This window comes from Balaenoptera acutorostrata, chromosome 6, assembly GCF_949987535.1.
Source record: "Balaenoptera acutorostrata chromosome 6, mBalAcu1.1, whole genome shotgun sequence".
Lineage (NCBI taxonomy): Eukaryota > Metazoa > Chordata > Mammalia > Artiodactyla > Balaenopteridae > Balaenoptera > Balaenoptera acutorostrata.
This window is the reverse complement of record NC_080069.1, coordinates 121,855,511-121,878,674: the sequence shown is the minus strand read 5'-3', so window position 1 is coordinate 121,878,674 and position 23,164 is coordinate 121,855,511. Positions and strand designations below refer to the sequence as shown.

At 53.1% G+C, this 23,164-nt stretch overlaps 3 protein-coding genes across 12 annotated transcripts in view; 2 read left to right on the top strand and 1 right to left on the bottom strand.

Moving 5' to 3' along the window:
- TSC1 (TSC complex subunit 1) overlaps positions 1 to 9,239 on the top strand; it is a 46,931-nt gene extending 37,692 nt beyond the window's left edge. For all 4 annotated transcript variants that reach the window (XM_007194443.2, XM_007194442.2, XM_057548166.1 and 1 more), the window contains exons 19-23: positions 511 to 621; positions 2,094 to 2,216; positions 5,213 to 5,400; positions 5,482 to 5,643; positions 6,052 to 9,239. In XM_007194443.2, coding sequence (XP_007194505.2) covers positions 511 to 621; positions 2,094 to 2,216; positions 5,213 to 5,400; positions 5,482 to 5,643; positions 6,052 to 6,550 — 1,083 coding nt within the window. In that variant the 3' untranslated portion in view covers positions 6,551 to 9,239. The remainder of the gene's footprint in view (positions 1 to 510; positions 622 to 2,093; positions 2,217 to 5,212; positions 5,401 to 5,481; positions 5,644 to 6,051) is intronic.
- A 3,230-nt stretch (positions 9,240 to 12,469) lies between these two features.
- Positions 12,470 to 22,595, bottom strand: SPACA9 (sperm acrosome associated 9). Of its 4 annotated transcripts, none has more exons than XM_057548868.1 (5): positions 21,702 to 22,401; positions 20,336 to 20,528; positions 16,633 to 16,810; positions 14,295 to 14,497; positions 12,470 to 13,536 (listed from the first exon to the last, which is right to left on the bottom strand). In XM_057548868.1, the coding sequence occupies exons 3-5, from the start codon at positions 16,777 to 16,779 to the stop codon at positions 13,143 to 13,145; spliced, it is 744 nt and encodes a 247-aa protein (XP_057404851.1). In that variant the 5' UTR covers positions 16,780 to 16,810; positions 20,336 to 20,528; positions 21,702 to 22,401; the 3' UTR covers positions 12,470 to 13,142. The 4 variants fall into 4 exon arrangements, with proteins under 4 accessions (XP_057404851.1, XP_007194508.2, XP_028017812.2 ...); XM_007194446.2 differs by having other exon boundaries at positions 21,732 to 22,401; XM_028162011.2 differs by lacking the exons at positions 12,470 to 13,536; positions 14,295 to 14,497; positions 16,633 to 16,810 and adding an exon at positions 17,200 to 18,155 and having other exon boundaries at positions 21,702 to 22,595.
- Positions 22,445 to 23,164, top strand: part of AK8 (adenylate kinase 8) — a 132,634-nt gene continuing 131,914 nt past the window's right edge. For 3 of the 4 annotated variants that reach the window (XM_057548865.1, XM_007194448.3, XM_007194447.3), the window contains exon 1: positions 22,445 to 22,603. In XM_057548865.1, coding sequence (XP_057404848.1) covers positions 22,463 to 22,603 — 141 coding nt within the window. In that variant the 5' untranslated portion in view covers positions 22,445 to 22,462. The remainder of the gene's footprint in view (positions 22,604 to 23,164) is intronic. The other variant, XM_057548866.1, reaches the window with a different exon arrangement.

Here is a 23,164-nt window from a genome sequence, read left to right as displayed (position 1 = left end):
ACTGACGCCCTCAATTCCTGTTTCACATTGGTTTTCTCATGGTGATGTTTGTCACAGCAACCACCTACAAGCCCAGCTTTGCAAAGATAATACGTGTTCCACAGGCACGTAGAACACCTGATACTGAAACGCTGAGCTCCCTCTAGCTAGTAGTTCACATCATGACCAGTAGATGTCGCTGTGTTTCCCTCGAAATTTAAAACTAGCCCCACAGCGCCTCTGTGAGCCTGCTGTGTAGCCCTAGGGCTCTTTGGTGCACAGTTGGGGAACTGCAGATTTAAGGGTTTTTTTTTGGTTTTTGTTTTTCCTTTTGATAATCAGTCAGAAACTCAGAAATTAACTATAACTTACTTTTTAAAACTAAGAAGTTAGTTTTAAGCCTGATGGCCCAAGAATAGTAGAGCAACAGAGGCATGAGGCTTTCCTGGTTCTCTGTGGGCCGATGGCCAGGTGCCCCCGTGGCCTGGCCTGCTGGCACTCTGTAACTTCCTGGCACGTCCCCTTGGGCAGACGAAGCTGGAGGACTGCAGGAACATGATCGCGGAGCTGCGCGTAGAACTGAAGAAGGCCAACAGCAAGGTGTGCCACACCGAGCTGCTGCTCAGCCAGGTGTCTCAGAAGGTAAGAGGCGGGCAAGCTGGGCCGTGCTCACACCACTGCTGATGTTCTTCCTCCAGACGGGACACGTGCATTACTTGTGTGTCTGTGTCAGGCGTTCCCAGCAGGGGGTGACGCTGCTCCCCTCCCCCCAGGGGACACTGGGCAATGTCTGCAGACATTTTTGGTTGACGTTTTTTGTTTTGTTTTTTATTTATTTTTGGCGGTGTTAGGTCTTCATTGCTGCACGCGGGCCTCCTTTAGCTGCAGCAAGCTGGGGCCACTCTTCTCTGGAGTGCGTGGGCTTCTCATTGCGGTGGCTTCTCTTGTGGCAGAGCATGGGCTCTAGGCACACGGGCTTCAGTAGCTGTGGGACGCGGGCTCAGTAGTTGTGGCTCGCGGGCTCAGTAGTTGTGGCTCATGGGCCCTAGAGCGCAGGCTCAGTAGTTGTGGCGCATGGGCTTAGTTGCTCCGCGGCATGTGGGATCTTCCTGGACCGGAGCTCAAACCCATGTCCCCTTCATTGGCCGGCGGATTCTTTTTTTTTTTTTTTTTTTTTTTATTATTTATTTATTAATTTATTTATTTTTGGCTGTGTTGGGTCTTCGTTTCTGTGCAAGGGCGTTCTCTAGTTGCGGCAAGCGGGGGCCACTCTTCATCACGGTGCGCGGGCCTCTTCACTATCGCGGCCTCTCTTGTTGCGGAGCACAGGCTCCAGATGCGCAGGCTCAGTAGTTGTGGCTCACGGGCCCAGTTGCTCCGCGGCATGTGGGATCTTCCCAGACCAGGGCTCGAACCCGTGTCCCCTGCATTAGCAGGCAGATTCTCAACCACTGCGCCACCAGGGAAGCCCTGGCCGGCGGATTTTTAACCACTGCACCACCAGGGAAGTCCTGGTTGACATTTTTGATGCTACTGACACCGAGTGGGCAGGGGCCGAGGTGCTCCTCAACATCAGACAGTGCGTGGACGGCCCTGCAGCAGGGGACTGCCTAGCCTGAGCCCTGGTCTGTGTGTATCCCGGGAACTTGTTCTCAGTACTTTGTTTACATAAATGTGAAGAGTTCGTTCAGGCTTCTGAGCTATGATCTTTTCCTCTTTGGAAGTCATTGCACTCGTAGGTAAATCACTTACTCAAGAACCTGTGGGTTTATCCCAGGGCTTTATCCCCCTGGACCTAACATCCCTGCTGTGGTGGTTGTGTACATACCCATCTCCTCGAGGTGCCCTGTGGGTGGCCAGTTTTGATGTGGAGCATTTGTGCCTCTTCCCCTTTGCGTAGGGACAACTTTGAAGTACGTCTCTGTCCATTTTTGTTGCCCTTGTATGCCTTCCTCCCCAGCAGCCGTTGCGGTGTGGCCTTTGAAACCACGGGGGTTGTTTACACCGACTCAGCCCTGAAATAGTGTGCTCCTAGCTGGTTCCCTGTGTAACGTCCATTTGCTAGCTTGGTGTCGTCAGATCTCTCACTTCGCTTGTTTCTGTGTTTTTGTTAGCTCTCAAATAGTGAGTCGGTCCAACAGCAGATGGAGTTCTTGAACAGGCAGCTGTTGGTTCTTGGGGAAGTCAACGAGCTGTATTTGGAACAACTGCAGAACAAGCATTCAGACACCACAAAGGTATGTGGGCTTGGGGAGCCAGACCCTACCTGGGACGCTGTTAGGACCCAGGCAGTATGCCTGTGGCACAGGACAGAGAATGGCTTATGAATTGTTTCCTGAAAGATGGCATGGCAGACCTAGTGTCATTTCCACCTCTCCCTGGTCTGGCAACACAGGCACTTTTCAGCTATCACACAAGCTTGTTTCCCTTAGTTGGGTTGCTTTGAAATTAAATCAGTTATATGTGAAAGCACATAATGGTAATTGGTACAGACTAGGTGATAAAAAATGTTTTTCTTCTTTTTTTTTTTTTCTCTTTTTTTTGCCACACCGCGCGGCATGCGGCATCTTAGTTCCCTGTCCGGGAATCAAACCTGTGCCCCCTTCATTGGAAGCGTGGAGTCTTAACCACTGGACCACCAGGGAAGTCCCAAAAGTGTTTTCCTTCTCTTACCCATGCCCCCTTCTTTAAAGAGAGAGAGACAGGCTGACAGATAAAGAAAAAGGATGGGGAGCCAATTCTGTTTAGCATATAACTCTCAGGGCTGTGGGTTTATACTGCTATAAATATTTTTTTCTTCGTAACGTTGAATTTAATTTCAGCAGATGGTGGTTCAGTCCTGGCAACAAGGCCAGCGTCGGGATGGTCTTACATTAATTAGTGCCTTACCAGTGGTGTCGAGGCAGAAGTTTTATGTCACTTTATAAATAGCCTCGGGTAATGTTGGTGAATGAGTTGGGAATGGAATTTTAAGAATAAATGCTTAGATGCCTCCTGTCACTAACTTCTTCATCACACACAGGCTTTCTTTTTAGGATTTTTTGGGCTTGTGCTTTGTAAAGCTTTTTTTTCTTTTTCCTTGGCCAAATATAGGGAGTAGTCTTAGAATCAGAGAGGTGGAATTTTCATAATAGTTATTCTTATTTCTCAGCTTCTCTCAACTCTCAGATTCAGACTCCCTTTAGAAGGATGTTAAATGTGGAACTTTCTCTAGAAACCAGCTCTCACTTATTTTGGAAGTATAATGGCCTCAGAAAAAGAAAGAAGGGAAAAGAGACCTGAGGGACTGGAGAACCTCTGAAAAAGCTTACTTAAACACACTCCTAGCTCTCCCAAGAGAAATGTGGATGGGCGCCGCGGTGCTGTCTTTTGGTTGGAACACTGACGCCCTTGGGGCCTCAAGCAAGCCACCTGACCTCTTTGGGCCTGGCTTCACAGTTCATAAAATGCGCATGGTGATACTGACTTGCAAACCTTCAGCTGTAAGCAGCAACAAAAAAAGACTTCACTGGCTTAACCATAAAGAGTTTCATTATTTCTCTTGACAAGAAGTCCCCAGGCAGGTGAGTTCCAGGTTGGTCAAGTCAGCAGCTGAGGGACAGCAGCAAGGAGCCTGGTTCTTTCCACTCTTCTGCACCACCCGACCTATCCTCTCAACCTTGTCTTTGGGCTGTCTGTGCTCCTGGTTGCAAAGTGTGTGCCACAGTTAACACTGTCACAGGTAGATGTCATGATGTCCCCTGGAGGCGGAGAGCATCGCCTCCTGCAGGTCTCTCTCATCAAGGAAACCTTTCCCAGGAACTCTCCACCAGACCTCCCACCCTTGTTATTGGCCACGATTATGTCATGTGTCCATCCCTAGCCAGACATGGCTTTAAACCTGTTTTTGGACCTGGAGCTGGGCTTCCTCTTGTTCAGTCAAGTAGGGGACGAGAAATGGGTATCTGAGCATCAGGTGGGGAATGGCTGGTAGGTACTGGGTGTAGCCCCTCTTACATGGCTGTGAGAGTTAGTGATAGTGCATAGATGTTCCTAGTTCAATACTTTGTTTGATTCTCCGTAAATACTTACTGTCGTTTCCGACAAAAGTTCAGTTTGTTCACCTAACCTATGCTGAAGTCTGGAGCCATTAGGCATAGCCGGAACGGCCACATTATCTGGTCCCAGTCCTGAGCTTAACTCGATCCCGTTCTGACCGAGGAAGCATTGGACTTGCTGGTCATCTTCGAGGTGGGGTGTCTTCAGGGAAGCTCATCTCCTTGCTCCTTATGGTTTATTATCTTTTTTAAAAAAACAAATGTATTGTAATTTTAAGTTTATGTATATTTTACCACCATAAAAAAGCCACACAACACAAACATAGCATATACTTGTTAGAAAAGCATCCTTTCCACTTCTCTTCTGAGCATAGTGCACACTTGCTGTTTCCATCGGTCAGCACGCAGGTTGTCTTCCTGGCACGATTGACAAACTTTGTCAGGGTACCTGGTCTGCAGATGTTCATTCCTGTTGCGTCTCTAGCTTTATCTTAGTTGGTATTAGGGGAGGGAGAAGAGTAGAAAAGAAAACAAACGACCCATACCGCCACCGTGCCGGCCCACACCGCCACCACGCTGAACCGCACCGCCACCACGCCGGCCCACACTGCCACCGCGCCGGCCCACACCGCCACTGTGCTGAACCACACCGCCACCGTGCCGGCCCACACTGCCACCACGCTGAACCGCACTGCCACCCTGCCGGCCCACACCACCACCGCGCTGAAATCATAACTGAATATTGGCGTGTTTTCAGAATGTGTGTGTTAACATGGTTGATCACACTATTCATGTGGCTTTATAATCTGCTTTTTTATCTTTTACTGATACACATAATTTTAAAAAACTTATTAAATAGAAGGTGTACTTTAATTTACTTATTTTCTTGACGTTAGACTTCATAGTTTCTAGTTTTTTGCTCTTCTGAATATGCTGTGCTGATTATTTTTGTGCCCAAATGTCTATTCATGTTTCAAATGATTTCCTAAGGGATAGATTTCAGGGAAGGATTAGTAGGTACTTACTGCCAGCCTACTTTCCAGAAAGTTGTACTAGTTTCTATTTCCACTAGCAATATACTAATAAAGTACCTTCTCAATGTTTGTTACATTGCTTTTGCAAAGTGGGTATGGCATTTTCATTTTCTAAAAGTACTAACTCCAATTCCATTTTTTGTTTGTTTGTTTTGTTTTAAGGAAGTAGAAATGATGAAAACTGCATATCGGAAAGAACTAGAAAAAAACAGAAGCCATGTTCTCCAGCAGAATCAGAGGCTGGATACTGCTCAAAAACGGATTTTGGAACTGGAATCTCATCTAGCCAAGAAAGACCACCTTCTTTTGGAACAGAAAAAATATTTAGAGGATGTCAAACTCCAGGCAAGGTAACTTGGAGGGGGAAAGGTTTTTGTTGTGATGTATTTAAGTAGAACTTCCCACATTCTGGGGTGGTCTGTATCTTTCAGAGGACAGCTGCAGGCCGCAGAGAGCAGGTATGAAGCTCAGAAGAGGATCACCCAAGTGTTTGAATTGGAGATCTTAGATTTATACGGCAGGTTGGAGAAGGATGGCCTCCTGAAAAAACTTGAAGAAGAAAAAACAGAAGCAGCCGAAGCAGCGGAAGAAAGGTAGGAGCAAAGAGTCGGCAGCCGTGGCCTTGTCGTGAGGCTGCCACTGACAGAGCGGGGAGGCATCGTGTGGTGTTAGCAGCGGTCCCAGCCGGACAGGCGAGCCTGCAGCTCTCAGCTGCGTCCCTCAGAGCGCCCAGCCATCCTTCTGGGTTCCTTGTCCTGGGGCCCGAGTCACTTGATAATGGTCCTGGGAAGCGTTCCTATTTAAGATCGCCGTCCGATATCCCTGGTTGTGGCTTAGCTTTCTCTTCATGAGCTCTCAACACGGGAGTCCTCTCTTCTAGAACGTAGAGCGGGCCGGCAGAGCTCAGCGTCGGTACGAGCGCGCGTCCGCATAATTCCGTGCTTCCCAAACACGGGCACTGCAACCACCAGCTCCCTTTCTCGTCCTCGGATTTCTTACAGGCTCGACTGTTGTCGTGACGGCTGCTCGGATTCTGTGACAGGGCACAACAATGAAGAGGCATCTGGCCCTAACGGGGAGACCAAGCCCCCCAGGTTCGGAGGCAGCAGCAGCAGCAGCAGCGGCGGCAGTGAGCTTTCTACCCCGGAGAAACCCCCAAACCCGAGGGTGGGCCCGCTCAGCAGTCGCTGGGAGACTGCTGTGGGAGAGCCCACCGCGGGCATCCCTGTGACTGTCGGCTCACTTCCTAGTTCAAAAAGCTTCCTGGGCATGAAGGCTCGAGAGCTATTTCGTAATAAGAGTGAGAGCCAGTGCGATGAGGACAGCCTGACCAGCAGTAGCCTTTCTGAGACCCTAAAGACAGAGCTGGGCAAAGACTCGGGTGTGGAAGCCAAGCCCTCCCTGAACCTAGACGGCCCGCAGCCGCCTCCCCCGAAGCCAGACAGCGTGGGGCAGCTCCGTATCATGGACTATAATGAGGCACAGCACGAGCACAGCTAGGGACGGTGCCAGGCAGTGTTACCGCGCAGCGCCGGCCTGGAGCGGGACGTGTGAGCGCCCGTTTCGGAGCTCTCCCGTTTCCAGGGTTTGAGGGGCTAGCTCCCGCAGCGGAAATGGGGTGGGGGGTCCTTTGACAGTTGACTGAATGCAGAACGGTTTTTGGATCTGGCATTGAAATGCCTCTTCAGTTTCCCTTCGGCCACCCTCTCTTTCATTTACCTGGCAGCGTGTACTAACCCGAGGGCCAGGGTGCGTTCCTCACTAGCTTTATTTTCTTCCTTTTCCCCCCAAATGGTTGTGTCCTGTGCAATATGAGGCCAAATCTAATCCTGGAGTCTCACACACCACCCGCTCCTTTCCTGAAGCTCAGTTAGCTGGGCGGGCTCTCTGTGAGCCTGGGTCCTTGTTGGCATCACAGGTAAGTCTGGCTTTGTCCCTTTCCAGGAGGATGTGACATGCAAAGCTGATCATCTTCACATGAGAGCTTTCACATGAGATGTTGTCACTGCTTTTGGTTCTAACATCCATCATCTAAAGCCGCAGATCTAGAAAAGCAATGGTTTATTCTCTCTTAAGTTCTTTTGGCGGTTCTGATAAGCTTCCTAGAAAGTTCCATGTGAACAAAGGTCTGTTGTTGGAAAAGTCTGGAGCTGGCACTGTGGAGACCATGCTCCCCTTTGGGAATGCTCTGTCCCCCTGCCCCACTACCTCTTGCTTATGTGGCGTTTGCTCGAAAGCTGGTACTGTTCTGATTACAGGCTGGGGTGTGGGTGGTCAGGCGTGCTCTCTGCAGGAGGGAGGATGGTGGCTGGAGCAGCTCCCTGGAAAGGAAAGTGCTGGGGATGAGGACCTGCGCCTGCAGGCGGGGCGGTGCTAGCTGTTTGCCTCTCTCCCCTGTCCCGTGTGCCTCCTGTTTACGTCAGCTTCTCTGGAATGCTGCAGCAGAAAGGCTCTGAAGGTCCAAAGAGTTTCTTCAACGTTTTATGACCATCATGTCTCAGGCTGTGAGAGTTGCCTCGCTATAGTAGATTCTAGGCCACCAAAAAGGTAACAGCTTTTTCACACCAATGCTGACTTTCAGGGGCCGACCCTGCAGGGGGCTTGATGCTGTTCCCCTTGCACGTGTTGGTCATGGCAGAGCATTAAAGGAGAGTCCTGGAGAGGGTTGACAGAGCTGACTGCCTGGGCCCAGTGGGCTGCCTGCACGTGCTTGGGAGAGGTGACACAAGTCAGAACATGGGTCGTGGCAGAGAGTCTGAACTCAGCAGGTGCTCCTGAAATGAATGCTAGAAGCCTAAGACTTGTTGCCTAGTGACCCAGCCGAGGCTGAGGCGGGTGGGGGGAGACTGGTAGGAAAGAGCCAGTGAACTTGGCTTTTTTCTTTCTCATCTTTCAGTTAAAAGTGTAGAAGGGTTCATCCATGAAGAGGGAAATGGCAAACTGAAATGGTACGAAACTTTAGTGCATATGGAAGCTTCCAGCACATGAGGGTAAAAGTCTCTTTTTTAAAGTGTGGCAATAAATATTCTAGCCTCCCAAATAACCAAAGGGAGCTAGAGAATGAGACTCCACGTCACCATGGCTGTACTGGCAGACCACCTCCTTGGGACAGGATTTCTGGGTGTGACTGATGGATCCCAGCTTGAGGGAGGGTGTGTGCCCGACTGCTGCAGCCCAGCGCGGGGCCAGCAATTGCCGCTGGATGCCTGATGTGGAGTATTAATGACACCACGGATGTTTAATTCAGCTTTTTCCAAAGGAAAGCTTAAAATCCAATATGTTCTGGTTTCCTATTACAGTTTTATTTAGAAAAGGAAAACATGAACAAATCCAGGGAAAAAAAAGTTACCAGGTAACTCTTAAAACTGTTTCTAAATGCTTATCCCCTCCCCAAGCCCAGGAGATCTGTGCCACAGAACAAAGATACCAGGCACTTAAATCAAAGCCTTTACCCTAACTGCAAAAGCAAGGAGGCCAATGTAAAGAAAGAAAAAAAAATTTTTAATGGACAGATTGTAAAAATACAGGGAAGAAGGAGGCAGCGTGGTAAAGTGGACTGGGGCCCGGGCTGGAGGGCCTTGGCATGCTCCTCCAGCCGGGGCATCCGTTTGCTCAGCTTTATAACCATGGCTGACCCCAGCAGCTGCAGTCAGCTTCCTTTGGGCTCTAGGAGGCCATGGATTTCATTCAGCCAAGGCTGGGGGATGGAGGCCTGGAGTCATGCTGAAGTTACCCAGCCTGAAAATTTAGGCTTTTATATTGCAAAGGACTTGAGTCGATAATAAAGTTTGGTTTGGTTTTGAAAATCATAGACTTGCCAAGAGTCAGCGGGTCACTTGATTATGCTGCAGTGAGTATTTTTAAGGATGGAAAGGTGATAGTGGTAGAGGAACCCCCGAGAGAGAATTCAGGCCTGGCAACAGGCAGGGCAAAGGCAGTAGAACCGTCACATTCAAGGCAGAGCCTGTATTCCCAGACGTTAGGGTTAAGCTCCACTGGAGTCACTTGGAGCAGGCTTGCCTGCTTCAGAGCTGTTTGGCCAGTGTCCATAACCTGCTCCGCTCACCACCTGACACTAACCAGGGTCAGCGTAGACCCTGAGAGAAGATGGGAGTCTGTTTCTTGGGAGTCTTGGGAGCGTGAAACCTTGTTTTAAAAGGGAGCACTACAGTATCATTGCGGGGGGGCGGGAGGGGAGATGATAGCATGGTCTCCGTAGAGAAAATGAGTTCCTGAATCTACTACAGGTAAATAAGTACATGGATCTCTATCAGACAGAACTTTTCATGGATTTTAAAAAAGCTTTTGACAAGGTTCTGTCACAAGCCTATGAAATTTGTTACTGTGGAATTGGAAGAAATATCTGGTCATGAATAAGAAAACTAACTGAAATCCAAAGGTAGGAGATGAAGACCATTTCTTGGGTCAGAGGTTTCCTTGGAGATGAGTGCCGGGACCAACCCCATAAGGTGGGTGGGTAGATGTGACCTCCCTAGGTTTGTCAGCAGAGTTTTTCAGGAGGGAAAACTACCCAACCTTTGGGAATAAGCTGCTGAAGGTTCTTATTAGGCTCTGTGAGTGGAGAGAGAAATGATAGATAAGCTGCTTTGTGAGCCAGAATATATGTCATGTGTTTAGGTGGAAATAGTCCAAACTCTTCTTAAAAGGTAAACTGTTACAATCCAGGGAAATGTCCTGGAAGCCACTGACAGTTGGAAAGATTAGCCCACCGTGCCACCATGGCCACAGAGGCCAGCTCCCCACTGGGCAAAACCAGGACAGTGGGAAACAAAACTCCAGACCTGGGCCGTCCCCATTTGCAACAGCACATGTAGTTTCCAGTGTTTTTGTTGAGAAAGGTAAAACTCTAGTAGTTTTGTAAAAAGGATAAATAAGACGATCATGATGATGAGAGGGTCCGTGGAGACCACAGAGGTTCAGACTCACAGTTAAGAGTAAAAAATTGGGTGTTTCTGTGTAGAGAATATGACAAAAGTGCTATGACCAGTCAATGTGAATTTTCACCAAATACTAGAACATACCACTTGAAGCCAGAAAGAAATAACTGAAGAACAAGTGAAAGAGAGTACTACATGGAGATGCGGTTTTTCTAACCAAAAACAGTAAGAGGTGTTAGAAAGTGTGGACAGGTCTAAGGAGGGTTTGGGCAGAGTGAAGACTCAGTCCAGAGCTGCTGTCGAGGTGGAGTGCCACCCACCTTGTGCGGATGCTCTGAGAGGCTGCCGTCTCCTCAGAGTGGCTCCGGGAGCAGCCCGAGCCCACCCAGAAGTGTGTGTCTCGCGTGGGGAAGAAAGCTGTCTTTCGTGGAATGACCCAAATCGGCATGTCTCACTCTGGGCATTTTCACTGTTCGAGGTACGTGCGTTAAAATTGACCAGCCATGAGTATGGGAAGATGTTTGCGTATCTGTTTACATCCAGAGTTCTCTGACATGTGCCCCTGCCCTCCCCCAGACTGTGACAGAGGAATTGATTGCACTTGATTAAGCTTTTCTTTATAGATGAAAGAACACATTGAGGTTGGGGCCTGGCCCCCGGGCTGCTGCTGTGACCCTTGTCCCCACGTGGCTCGTTTCCCCGTCCGTGACTCTGATGTGCCCGGGGGAGCGGTGTTTCCGTCTTCTCCACTCCGTCCTGCAGTCTGTATGTGCCGCCCTGAGAGAAGATGGCTGTAGCTACAAGGGGAACCTGCCTGCGATAGTCGAACACCTGGGCCCACGACGGCTTCTGGCCTTGAAACGAGTTAACGAAGGCAGAGGAGCTTTCTCTCCCCCTTCCCGTCCCGGTGCCACAAAATTGTCCATCCTTGGGGATAAGTAGACTAGTTGAACCATTGGAGTAGACGTTTAGAGGAGACCCTTCCCCCGCAGGCCAGCCCCTCCTCCCTTGCCCCACCTTGATACAGTGTTTGGACGGGAGGGTACGGCGCTGCTCTTGGCAGCAGACACTTCGGCTTATTGAAGAGGCAGCCAGGCATTTTGCACTAGGAAGAATCAGTGATCACTTTTCAGAAGACGTCTATGGACCATAAATATATTATGGAGGAACAGATTTTGCTAAGACATAATCTAGTTTTGTAACTCAATCATGGATCAACCATATGTGGCTAACTTGCAGTTTAAAGGGGTCCCATCACTGAAAAAGAGATTTTTTTTGGCTGACTGCTTTTAGCTAAATTTAAGAAAGTCATCTCGTCAAAAGGTTTACACCTTCCCGTCTCGATCTTAAAAGCATGTCAAACAATCCACATCAGATGCCATAAATGCGAACTGCAAGAGGAAATGGTACAATCTTAGTGAATGGGAATTGGAATCAAAAGGGTTTGCTGTCCTTCTTAGAATGTTCTAAAATGTCAAGGCAGTTGCTTGTGTTTAACTGTGAACAAATAAAAATTTATTGTTTTGCACTACTTTGCTGTATTGACATGAAGTGACTCAGGTTGGCCTCTGAGGGGCTTATAGGCAAAGTAGGAACTTGTCCAAAGATGGAAAGCCTCAGGGTCTGGATTGGTTGGTTACCTTGGGTGGCCGGAGGGGGTGCTGACAAGTGGAATCTGGCTTTAGTCCCTGTAAGATCCTTTTGTTCTGGCAAACAGCCACAAATCCTACCTTTATCTGCCTCAAATTCACGCTCTTCCCACAGAGTGTCATGGTGGTGTTGGGGGAGTTGACTGGAGCCATCTCTAGCAGAAAGCTCTCAAAACCAGGCGGCGGGCCGGGTCTGCACAGCCATCCAGCCTCGCTTTTGGTGTGTGCTTGCCTTCCTAGGGGCTGGCCGGCACATGGGGCTTCACGCAGCCCTTTTGGAGCAGCCCAGGTGGCACCGAAGTTGTCAAACGCTTACAGACCCTGAGCCTTGCCGATTGTGTCTTACGAGTGTGCTGAGGAGGGAGTGCAGCTCGCGTCCACCCCCTTCCCTACGCCGTCAGGTGTTTGGAGGAAGGCAGGAAACTACCTTTAAACGATTGCAAGGTCCACCCTGGCCTTACTGGGAAAGGAGCGGTGGTGAAGAGCCATGTCTGCAGCGTGGTTTTCCACTGCTCGCTTCCGCCCAGCTGCCCTGGAAACTGGTCGGCTCTGCCCAGTTAACAGCGGAAGCAGCTCCTTTGGGACAGGACGTCGAGGTGGCAGTTGTAAGTTTTGTCTGGAAAATTCAGATGTTCTTGTCTGAGTGGGTCTCTAACTATACCAGGAGTTACTGGGCTGGCCTTCTGCGGGCCTTTGGCAGGAACCTCTTCACAGCGGACCCCGTTTGGAGCGGGCTGTGTTCCCCTCCACAGTGGTAGCGCTTTGCTAGTGGTTTTGCTTGTGAGGCTACTGCCCAGCGTCCTCTGGGGTCTTAGGGTGAATGTCGTTTTCTTTAAGGGATAAATCCCAGGAAACCAGGCCAGGCAAAGAGGTGGCAGAACACTTTTTATTCTTGACCGTCGCCCCCGAGGAAGCAAGAATACAGAAGCTAAGTCGCCCCCTGTGAAGGCAAAAACCAACAGTCAGACAGTACTTCTGGCAAGCCCGGAAGCCAGTGACGCATTTTACAACGTCTGGGCCTCAATTATGTTGTGGAAACCAGGTAACTGTCCTCGGATGGGAGCCACAAAGTCAATTCTTCCGGCTTCTCTCAGTCTCCCTTCCAAGTAAAGGAGAGGCAAGGCGGGCTCGTTCCCCCTTGGGCTTTGGTGCAGAGACCTGATCACACTGAGCAGTGCAGCAAGCTGCCCTCAGCACCCCGGGAGGCGGGAGCAGCTCTGTCTTGCGGAGAGTGGCGTCTCGCCTATGGCTGCCGCCGCGGCGGGAAGGGAGCTGAGTGGCTCAGCTGGGAAAGCTGGGCCTGGGCGGCACAGTCGGTGCCCTAGCCCTTTCCCAGCCTCCCCGGGACACCCTCTACCAGCAACACTAAGTGACGGTCCTCTTCATCAGCACGGAGCCTGACGCTCGGAGGCGAGGAAAAGTTAGAAGTTAAAGCACGAGAGGGAGAGAGGTTCTCAGACATACATGGGGTGGTCCCCTTGGGGGTTAATAAGGGGCAAAGACTGTGGGCACCAGTGAAAATGGATCAACTAGTGGAAACTAAGCTTAGTAGCAAAGTGCCCCACGGGACGGGATGGGACAGGATGGGATTGGGATCAAGCAGGTCACCGGCTGAGTTAGTTTCCCACCAGGTGGTCTCCAGGGTGGTTTTGAACATTCTTTGTTTTTCCCCCTAGGTTTGAGGCTGTCTTGTGTCGGTTGCCCACACTTGTCTTTTCTTAACCGAGGCTGGGTGCCTGTGGCCTGGGGAGCACGAGCGGCTGCCCTGGTGGCTGCCTGGGGCTCACTCACGTGCTGCAGCGCTTTGCGGGGCAGCTTCTCCGAGTGGGCGACCCATTCTTTCATCAAGTCTAGGACAATGGGGATGAGGCTCACCACGCCTCCATAGTGGTTCCTGGCCTCGTGGCAGCTGAGGTGGTTCACCATGTCGTGAGGGTACCTACAGGGCGGCAAGAGGGGCCTGCTGAGCCCTGCTCCGGGGACTCCCGTGCCGCGGCCCGGACCTCGGGCAGGGGTTTCTAATGCTGCCCCCACGGCAGAACCCCCTTGGGAGGTTTTAGAGCTGTGCGCCCACCAGGCCAGGCTCTCAGTGCCAGACATGGTGGTTGAGCGGGTTTAGGGCCCAAGAGCCCCCAGGAGATCCCGGTGTGAAAGGCGTGGGTCACGAGCTGTGGAAGCCTGCTCTAATCACTCCCAAGTACACCGTTTAGCCCCTCTGACTCTTCTTACCCTAATATCTCAACAGCTTCCTCCAGAATTTGGTACTCTGTGCTGCAGATTCCCCAGGGCTCAGAATCAGGGAACCACGCTGGTGGTGCTGATGCCCATGGGACCGGGCTCCAGACATCCCACTTCTTCCCGGGCTTCTGGGAACAACTGGTCTGTGACCCCCTTCTCCTGGCCTGGTGCAGGCTCCAGCAAAAGGATTTGTGTCCTACTAGATCTGGGCCTCAGAATCCCCCATTTTCAATAAGACGATTTGTTGGGTCAGAGTCAGTCCACTAAATCAAGGGGCCTAGGACTTCCCAGCCGGGGGCGTCTGGACAGTCGCCTGTGATTCACCAGCTTAGACTCACCTGCCCTCTCAGCAAAAGCCCGCCCTTCCTCCAGGACCCCTCCTCTCCCGTCCCCGACCCCTCCCCGCTCCTCCCACACGCAGGCGCTGAGGCCTCGGGAACCGGATCAGAAGGGTCTTACTTTGCTCGCAGGCTGCTTAAGTCGTTGCTTTGGCTAACGAGGGTCTTGCATTTCTCGAGGAGGTCGTTGGTGACAGGGGTGCCCGAGTGCAGGGCCTCGAAGTGCTGGCACAGCTTGCCGAGCTCTGTGCAGATGTCCAGGAACATGAGCAGGACACGCCGGTCTGTGGAGTTGCCGCAGTGGTGCTCCGTGTAGCTCTGCACCTGCACGGGCCGCGCGGAGTGAGCCGGGAGGACCCGGGAGCACCTGCCTTGGCCCTCCCAGAGTCATGAGGGACATGCCAGTAATGTGTAAGCATTCGGGTCTATAGACAGCGAACATCTTGAAGTGTCCCGGGCACCAGGCAGAAAGCTTTGCAGGCCTGAGCTCACTCAGTCCTCACCTAAATGCCATACACTGGGTACCTTTTTAAGTCCTCATTTTACAGATGGATACCGAGGCCCAGAGAGGTGAAATGCCCTGCTTATTCACCCCAGCTCGAGGGCTCTGAGCCCCATACGTCTCACCAGTCCCAGGCACCTAAGCCAACACCTGAAGCAAAGAGGGCTAGTCCCTGACTCTATATGCCATAGTCCCACCTAGAGGACCCACTTTGAGAACCGCTGGTTTGGGCCACCCAGATTGAGGAGCAAACTAGAATCCCTTGTAGTTTTGTTGTCCTATGCTTCCAAGGCTAGAGAAAGGAGGGACAAGTCAGTAAGTAGCTGGGAAAACGATCTATATGAGAAAAAAATTGTAGTCTCCACATCACACCACAGACAAAAATCAACTCTAAGAGAATGGACAGCTTAAATACTAAAAACAAAACGAAACCTCCCATGTGAACGTGTTTTAGTGGGAGGGAAACCTTTCTTAAGCCATAAAAGGTGCTAAGAATAGTGATAAAATTGATCTAATTTCAACTCCTTTCCTTGGGGGGCAGTGGGGATCCTCCCCGGCCCAGGACTCTCTCCACACCCGGGACCCCCAGTCACTCTGGATCTGAGATTGGGCAAGGGCTGGGGAGGAGTTGGCTCCAGTCCAGGCAGGATTAACTGACCCATTTCACATGGTCCTACTCTCCACGGTCTGGTGGAAGGGGGTGTCGCCTACCTCCTCCAGTGCCCAGAAAGTTCTAAGACAACCAGGGTTTTCCTGCTGCCACTGGTTGACTTTTTGTCGCTAAGGATGTCTCCCCAAATGATCTCAAGTAGTTCCTTCCCAAGTACAATAGCTTTGTAGGGGGGTAGAGGTTTTTGACACCCACGGTATATGCCCAAACACCACACACACCTGCCCCAGGGTCTGGGGCAGGGCGGGGGGTAAGGAGGAACCTGCACTGTGGCGTAACTACAACAGAGCAGCGTCACTGGGCTACCAGGTGTGCGCGCAGGTAACCTTTGGATACCTCAGTCCAGGAAGGGCAGGGTGAGGGTTGAGAGTCAACACACATGGGGCCATTATCTACCAAAAGCCTTCTTGAACGTAAGGCAAGGAGGAGTGGGTCGGGGTCACTCAGCCCTGATGTAGATTCTGAGCAGAGGTGGGGGGCGACTCAGGTGCTCCTTCCTGATACTGAAAACCTGTTGCGTGCCCTTGGAAGTCTGAACCTTTGGGGGATAGGCTGAAAAGGATGCAGCCAGTTTACTTTCAAATAGTTCAGAGGAAAGAGGGTACATACAAACAAGGGTGCACCCTAAATATTACAGACTGATGTATCTAGGTGAAAGTTATACGGGTGTTCGTTTTCTGTAGGTTTTTAAAATTCCAAGTTAAAAAACTGGGAGAAGTTTGTACAAAAATTAAAAAAAAATGTTTGAAGGATGCTGCCAGGCAAGGGTCGCACACATCTGCAAATGCGACCAGCAAGGTGCGCGGCAGGTCGCAGTTTCTAAACCGCAGTGGAACCCAGTGGCTGGGCCCGTGTGCATCTGTTCACCATACATCCCTGCCCTGAGCCCAGGCCGATAGCACCAGCGGCTGACAGAGTGGGTTCTGCTGATGATTTCATTAAACCCGCGTAGCAGCCCTAGGAGGTGTGTGCTGCTCTTCGTACATTTCCCAGACGAAATGTATGAAGAGGTGAATCGCTTGCCCGCAGTCCCAGAGGTGGCATGTGGCAGAGCCGGGACCTAAACCCTGGCCGGCTGAGTCTTGTGGGCTGAGCCCACACTTTGCAACCGCTTTGCCGTTCACTCACATACTTGGTGAGGGAATGAGTGAACGGCTTATTCCACCAGCTAGGATCTGAGTCCCGATGCTGGCACGCATGCACTGGCCCTCTCTGGGCCTTGGTGGTTTTCAGCGTTCTAGTGAGGGGAGGAGGGCCGGCCCCGCCCGCGAGCCCGCGAGCCTCCACCTGCCCGATGCTGGAGACGGGCCGGATCTTGTCGTGGGCATTCTCCCTGCAGTGCTCCAGGGCAGCGATGAAGGTGAACTGCTGCTGCTGGAAGAGCCGGTACTTCTGCTCCACACTTCGAAGGGATTCTTTCACCTCATTCATCATCCTGTCTGCTCATTCACAGGCGAGAAGGAGTCTGTGCGAGGAAGAGGAGAGTCGAGCTCCCAGGGCCAGACCCGCGGATCCAGCTCGGGGGTTGTGAGATGCCCACGGCCCCTCTCAATGGCGCACGGGGCTGAGCAGCTCCCCGCAACCCTGGGGAGCAGGGACGATTTTCATCCCCATTTTGCAGAGAAGGAAACGAGGCCCTAGGAGGCTGTGCACTTGCTCAAGAACCCAGCAGGCTGTCCGCGATGGAGCCAAGCCCGACCCAAGCCTATTTACCCTCCAGGGACACATTCTTTGCTGTGAAACAAGACTTCCTTCCCTCAGCTGTAGACATGAGTTTCTCCGGGCCTCAGTTTCTCCAGATTGTGGGTGTCTCTCTCTCTCTCTCTCTCTCTCTCTCTCTCTCTCTCTCTCTCTCACACACACACACACACACACACACACACACACACACACACGGCCTCCAGCACCTCCCTGTGGTGTCAGCAAAGGCCGGGATGGAGAAATGTGTCACAGCATGTAAAATCTGTGATTTTATCAGTTGGGACCAAACTGTTTTAAAATATCTGCCACTCTGCAGCTGGTGGGAAAGTCTAAGGATTCTTTCCAGGCTAAGCAGGGGAAGGGTCGGCACTGAGACCCTTCTGGTCGAGTCTGAGGACATGCCGTTTCCCTACTCTGTGCTTGGGGCAGGAGCCCTGAGTTGAGGTCCTCCCATCCCCAGGGTGGGGTTGGCCGCTGGTGCCCCCTCCCTGCCTCCTGGGGAGTTTGCAGGTATGACCCTGATTGGAAGAGTTGACGCTGCGGAGAGTACTGTCTTTTGGTGCCTCACAAACTGTCCCAGTGTCATCCAGGAGGTCCACGACGTGTCCACAATCTCCTCTGAGCAGCAAGAGGCAGTGGGTTCTGCCCTCCATGACATCACAGTTTTGCTGAGCACATGCAAAACGCTCCAGGTCACGGATTTATGGAATGTTAGGGCTGGAAGGAAGCTCAGCAGATCAACTCCTCTTAACTTCCGGGGGAAACTGAGGCCCAGGGGGTCACAGCAAGCTTGTGCCAGAGACGCACTAGGTCCTGGGTTTCCTGATGTCTAACCAGCATCCTTGAAGGTGTCACAGCCATCTGTTCCTGCACCACGAGGCCCTGGCACACATGGAGCCCAGGCTTGGACGTGCCCCGCGTCAGTCAGAGGAGGCTGCACTGAGGTAGGGCCCCAGTGGGATGCTGCAAGTGGAAGGAGCCAGAACACTGGGGTGGGGGGGCGGAGAACACATCCAGGCTTCCTGCCAGGTCGCAGGTGGAGAGGAGGCTTGCTTTCTGCTGGGTCTCCCTCAGCATCCTCACACAGCAGGACCGGAATGAGGGAGTCTCTGGTAAGAGGAGACGGCATCAGGGGGATGAAAGGAGAACAGACCACCAGGTGGCCTCCACGACACGACAGGAGGGGTGAATCAGAGAACTTCAGAGGGCTGGGGACCTGGAGCTGGGAGCCGCAGTCCTGGGCTGGGAGCTAAACGCAGCCCCGCTGCCGTAAAGGAGCCATGCCAGGGAACTCCCTGGCGGTCTGAGCTTTCACTGCTGAGGGCGTGGGTTCAATCCCTGGTCGGGGAGCTAAGGTCCCGCAAGCTGTGAGGCACAGCCGAAAAAAAAAAAGGAGCCATGCCAGGAGGGGGCCCGACAATCGTGCCCCACCAGCCCAGGTGGGTCTACTGCAAACTGAATGGAGCAGCTTCAGCGGCAGCGTCCTGAGGCCACCCCTGGGAGCCATAGCCTGTGTTTGCCAACAGAGCAGCGCAGCTCCACTGGGGACAGGCCTGGTCCAGGGCCACGCAGGGCAGTGGCCTCCTTCTACTCAACCTCCTCCCCATTCAGCACAAGCTGGGAGGGGAGCCGGGCTGTGGGGACGCGGTGGGACCCGCTGTTTGTGGAACACGTGCCACAGCCAGCCAAGGCCCCCCTGCCGCCCCATCCTGGAGGCAGAAATGAGTCGACCCGGGGTGCAGCGGTTTTCTGTCATCTCCCATGGAGGCAGGCTGACCAGGACCTGGCCTAGGGCGAGGAGAGCGAGGCCCACACCTCACTACAAAAGGTAAGGGGGTGCCAGAAACGCAGCAATGAAGATAGGTAAAAGCAGGCGTGATGTGCACCCTGAAAGAAACCAAGGCTGCTGAGGGCTCGACCTCCTGGGGGAGGGAAGGTTTGAAAAGAAGGCCAGGGGCTTCCCTGGTGGCGCAGTGGTTAAGAATCCGCCTGCCAGTGCAGGGGACACGGGTTCAAGCCCTGGTCCAGGAATATCCCACATGCCGCGGAGCAACTGAGCCCATGCGCCACAACTACTGAGCCTGCGCTCTAGAGCCCGCGAACCACAACTACTGAAGCCCACGCACCTAGAGCCCGTGCTCCGCAACAAGAGAAGCCACCGCAATGAGAAGCCCACACACCGCAATGAAGAGTAGCCCCCGCTCGCTGCAACTAGAGAAAGCCCACATGCAGCAATGAAGACCCAACGCAGACAAAAATAAATAAATACATAAATAAATTTATAGAAAAGAAAAGAAGGCCGGCTTTGGAGAGGAGGAGGGCAGGTGGGCGGAGGGGTGGGACCCTGGGCAGAGGGTGGGAAGAGGGAATGTCGTGAGCAGGTGCAGGGGCAGTGGGCAGGGCGAGGCTGAGGGCCCACTGCCAGGCAGAGCTGTGAGAGCAACCACGGAAGCTTCTAGCCAAGGAGGTGCAGAGCACTCCAGGCGTTCATTCATTCGTTCATTCATTTATGCTGCAGTGCCTACCAGGTGCCAGACACCTGTGCTGGGCTGGGTACACAGCATTAACAAAATAGACAAGACTCCCTACCCTGGAGGGACTTTAAGAATGGGAGGCAGACAATGAGGATAAGTGAAGTGAACGGTAGTTCAGAGAAGGAGGAAAGCAAGCAGGGAAGCCAGATGGGAATGGCCAGAAGGGCTACACAGTCTGCAAGACGGGCATTTGCAGGAGGTGGGTGGGTGCAGGGCAGGGCAAACTGGAGCCGAGATTCAGCCTTCAACGAGATCCCAGATGGCTCGGCCCAATCCTCCTAATAACAGCCGGTTCGATGAGGCCCTAGGTAAACCCTGGACAGGCATCACCTCAGATCCTTGCTACAGCCCTTTCAGCGGGGTACCACGATCACCCCCACGTGACAGATGACAGAGCTGAGGTCAGGCAGCTAGGATGGGAGCAAACCGGCATCCCCACTCAGTTCTGCCCGACTTTATTAAGCCTGGGATCTTAACTTGGATACCTCCCTTCCTTCCCCCACCCCCCAGTGATGGTCCATTGAGAGAAACACGCCAGATACCAGATTGACTGTGGCTGGGGGGGTGGGGTGGGTGGGGAGTGGATACCAAGGGCCTGCACTACCTAGACCCTTGGGCCTCGCTTCCACTCGAGTGAGGCTGTTCCCTGTTCCCCATGCCAAAGCAATGAGGACTAGCATTCAGGGGGCTGCCCTGTGTGCCCAGCTCCCTGCCACCCTCCTGGGACTGCCAAGTTCTCTAGGGATACAGCCTACCTTGACTGGTGGCCCCAAGAGCCCCTGAGAGCAAAACCGACTTGGTTCTTGATCCTATCGACTTGTGACATGCACACCAGGAGTACCGTGAGAGGAGCTGTAATAAGCTATCCAAAGTGATCGTCCCTTGAACAAGAGTCACTGCAGCCAGATTAGTCTGGATGAAAGGCGCAGGGTGCAGGCACTTCTTGATCTGCGGGAGGAGGAAGGAAAAAAATGATTACCCGATAGGTTTTAGGCTTTAACTGATTTGTATTTTTTCAGGCTGCTAAAGATTAAATCGTGGTATGAAAAGTGCCTAGGGCTTAAAATAAATGAGGAGGAAGGCAAGTCATTTCAGAAATGTCCAGGAAGCAAACTGAGCCTCTCCAGTGCAAATTGCAGGCTTGGTGGTTATGTTCTTTGTTCAGGGTGAGGCAGCTTCCTTTTCTTCCCCAGCTGTCTTTGCAGTTGAATTTGACAAGCCTACCAAAGTGTGTACGTGCTTTGAGAAGGCAGTTCTGAGGGGGAGCGAGCCTCTTCCCCTTGGAGGGCATGTCTCCGGGCTGGCAGCTGCTGGAAAAGGCTTTGGCTAGGAGTCAGGACGCCTAGTTCCAGCCTGGCTCTACCTTTAACAAGTGACCTTGGCCTAGAGTTTCCCCCTTTCCAGGCCTCAGTTTATCCATCTGTAAAATGAGGGAGTTTGGATTAGAGGCTTTTCAAGGGCTCTTCTGATTCCAATGCTCCATGATCAACAGCTGATGAGGAAAGAGGTCCAGAAAAGGGAAATGGCTCAGCTAACAAATTTTTACCGTTCTGAGCCTCCAATTTCTCACCCGTAAAATGGGAATGAGGGTACCTATTTCTCAGGGTTGGTGCAAAGATTAAATGAGATATATTACTAATAGTAGCCCCTCTGCATTGTGCACTTACTACACACCAGTTACTGTCTAATACTTCTGACATATTAGCTCGTGGAAGCCTTCCATAATCCCCACTTAATAGGGGAGGAAAGTAAGGCACAGAGCAGGCTTGCACAGCTAGTAAGAGCGGAGCCAGGATTTGAACTCTGGGCAATCTGTATTGACTATGCCATACTCCCTCTCCATAATGTTCACGTTACGGTAGCTCCTCCTAAGAATAGCAACGGACAAGAGCTAGAGCTCCCCGTTCAGTGCCGCGTCAGATACCAGGCTACCCACCGGGGATTAACACGATTCGCAGACCTCCTTCCCCCCTCCGCGTCCCACCCCAACTCTCTCTCTCGGGGCAGCGGCAGCAGCGGCGGCCCCCTCCATTCTCCACCCCCCTCACCCTCCAGTTTCCAAATCCAGGGCTTGGGTGGGCCCTCCCGGGTGGGCCCTCCCCTCCCCGGGCCTGCTTTAACCTTGCTTGTCCTAGAGCGGCCTTCACTCACAGAGTGCCCTGAAGCTGGAGCGTCTCCGTGGGTGTCTGGGGCTCCGGAGGGGCGGGGAGGCCCTTCCCAGGGCTTGGGAGACGGGGTGGGTGGGGTGGGGAGATCTGAGGTGAGAAGGGGCGGGGCCGCGGGCCTGATTGTTACCGCCGGTGCCATAGCAATCGGGTCACGGGGCAGCCCCGCCCCGCCCCGGGAGCAAGTGGCGGGGTCTCGGGGGCTCAGAAGGTGCAAGCTGGGCTGAGGGTTTCCGACGGGACCCTCGACCCTCCGCCCCTCTTTTTTCAAGCACCCTGCCCCACATCTACTCAGCGTCTTCATTTTAAAGATGAGGAAACTGAGGCCCAGAGAGCAGAGCCGGGGTGGCTCAAGGAGCTCCTAACGCCTGGGCCAGGGCGCGATGACGGAACCAGAAGCAGGATCCGCCTCCCGCCCTCTCGGGGGTCGACGTGCCCTCGGGGTCTCTCAGCACAGGGGGGCCCTATCAGGGGACACGTCTGACCCCAGAAGGCCACAGCTGGAGGAGACTTGAGGTGCCCCGCTGGGGGCGCGCAGAGGGGCGCGGACGAGGCCAGGGCAGGGAAGCACTTGCCCCAGGCGGCTGAGCTCGCCGGCGGAGGAGCGGGGGCCCAGGCCAGGCGCCAGCCTCGCCGGTGGGCGGGCGCGACGCGTGATGATGACGCAACGGCGCGGCACCCCTGGCGACGGCCGTCACCAGTGAGCGGCGCGCGCTGATGACGCGCGGCCCTAGCGACGGCGGTCAGCAGGGAGCGGACGCGTTGCACGGCGATATGGACGCGACCACCGCCCCGCACCGCATCCCCCCGGAAATGCCCCAGTATGGGGAGGCGAACCACGTCTTCGAGTTGATGCAGGTGACCCGGGCAGCCCTGCCCTGTCGCGACACCAGGCGGTGGCCGGGGAACCTCTTGCTGCGGTCCGGCTGCGCGCCGGCGACGCCGCATCAGGGAGGGGTCACGTTTGTTACCCACGAGGACGCCCAAATTGGGTTGTTCGACTCCTGTGCCATCGTATCCCAAGGGACCGCTCGACCAAAAGATGCTCCCTGACCCTCCCTGGAGGGAGGAAAGGGGGCAGGCCATGCTGGCCATGATTTGGTCCTGGCCCCGCCCCAGTCAAGTCCATGATCTGGAAGAGGTGTCTTCCTTTTCTCAGTTCCCCCATCTGTGAGACGCCAGGTTGCAAGAGGTAGTGTCCAAGGGGCTCATCTGGTGCTGACAATTCCCAGGGCGTCTGCAGTGTTGGTTTCTGAGCTGGGGAGTGTCTGCGTTTAAGGTGGCCCTCTCCGTCCTCTGAGAGGGCCACCACCTGGGACAGCAGCAGCCCTGTGGTTTGGACAGCAGCATTTCCTACCTGGCCCTTCCTCCTCAGGGCCAAGAGTTCAGGGCATCTCCCAAGCCCTCATCCTGAGTTCC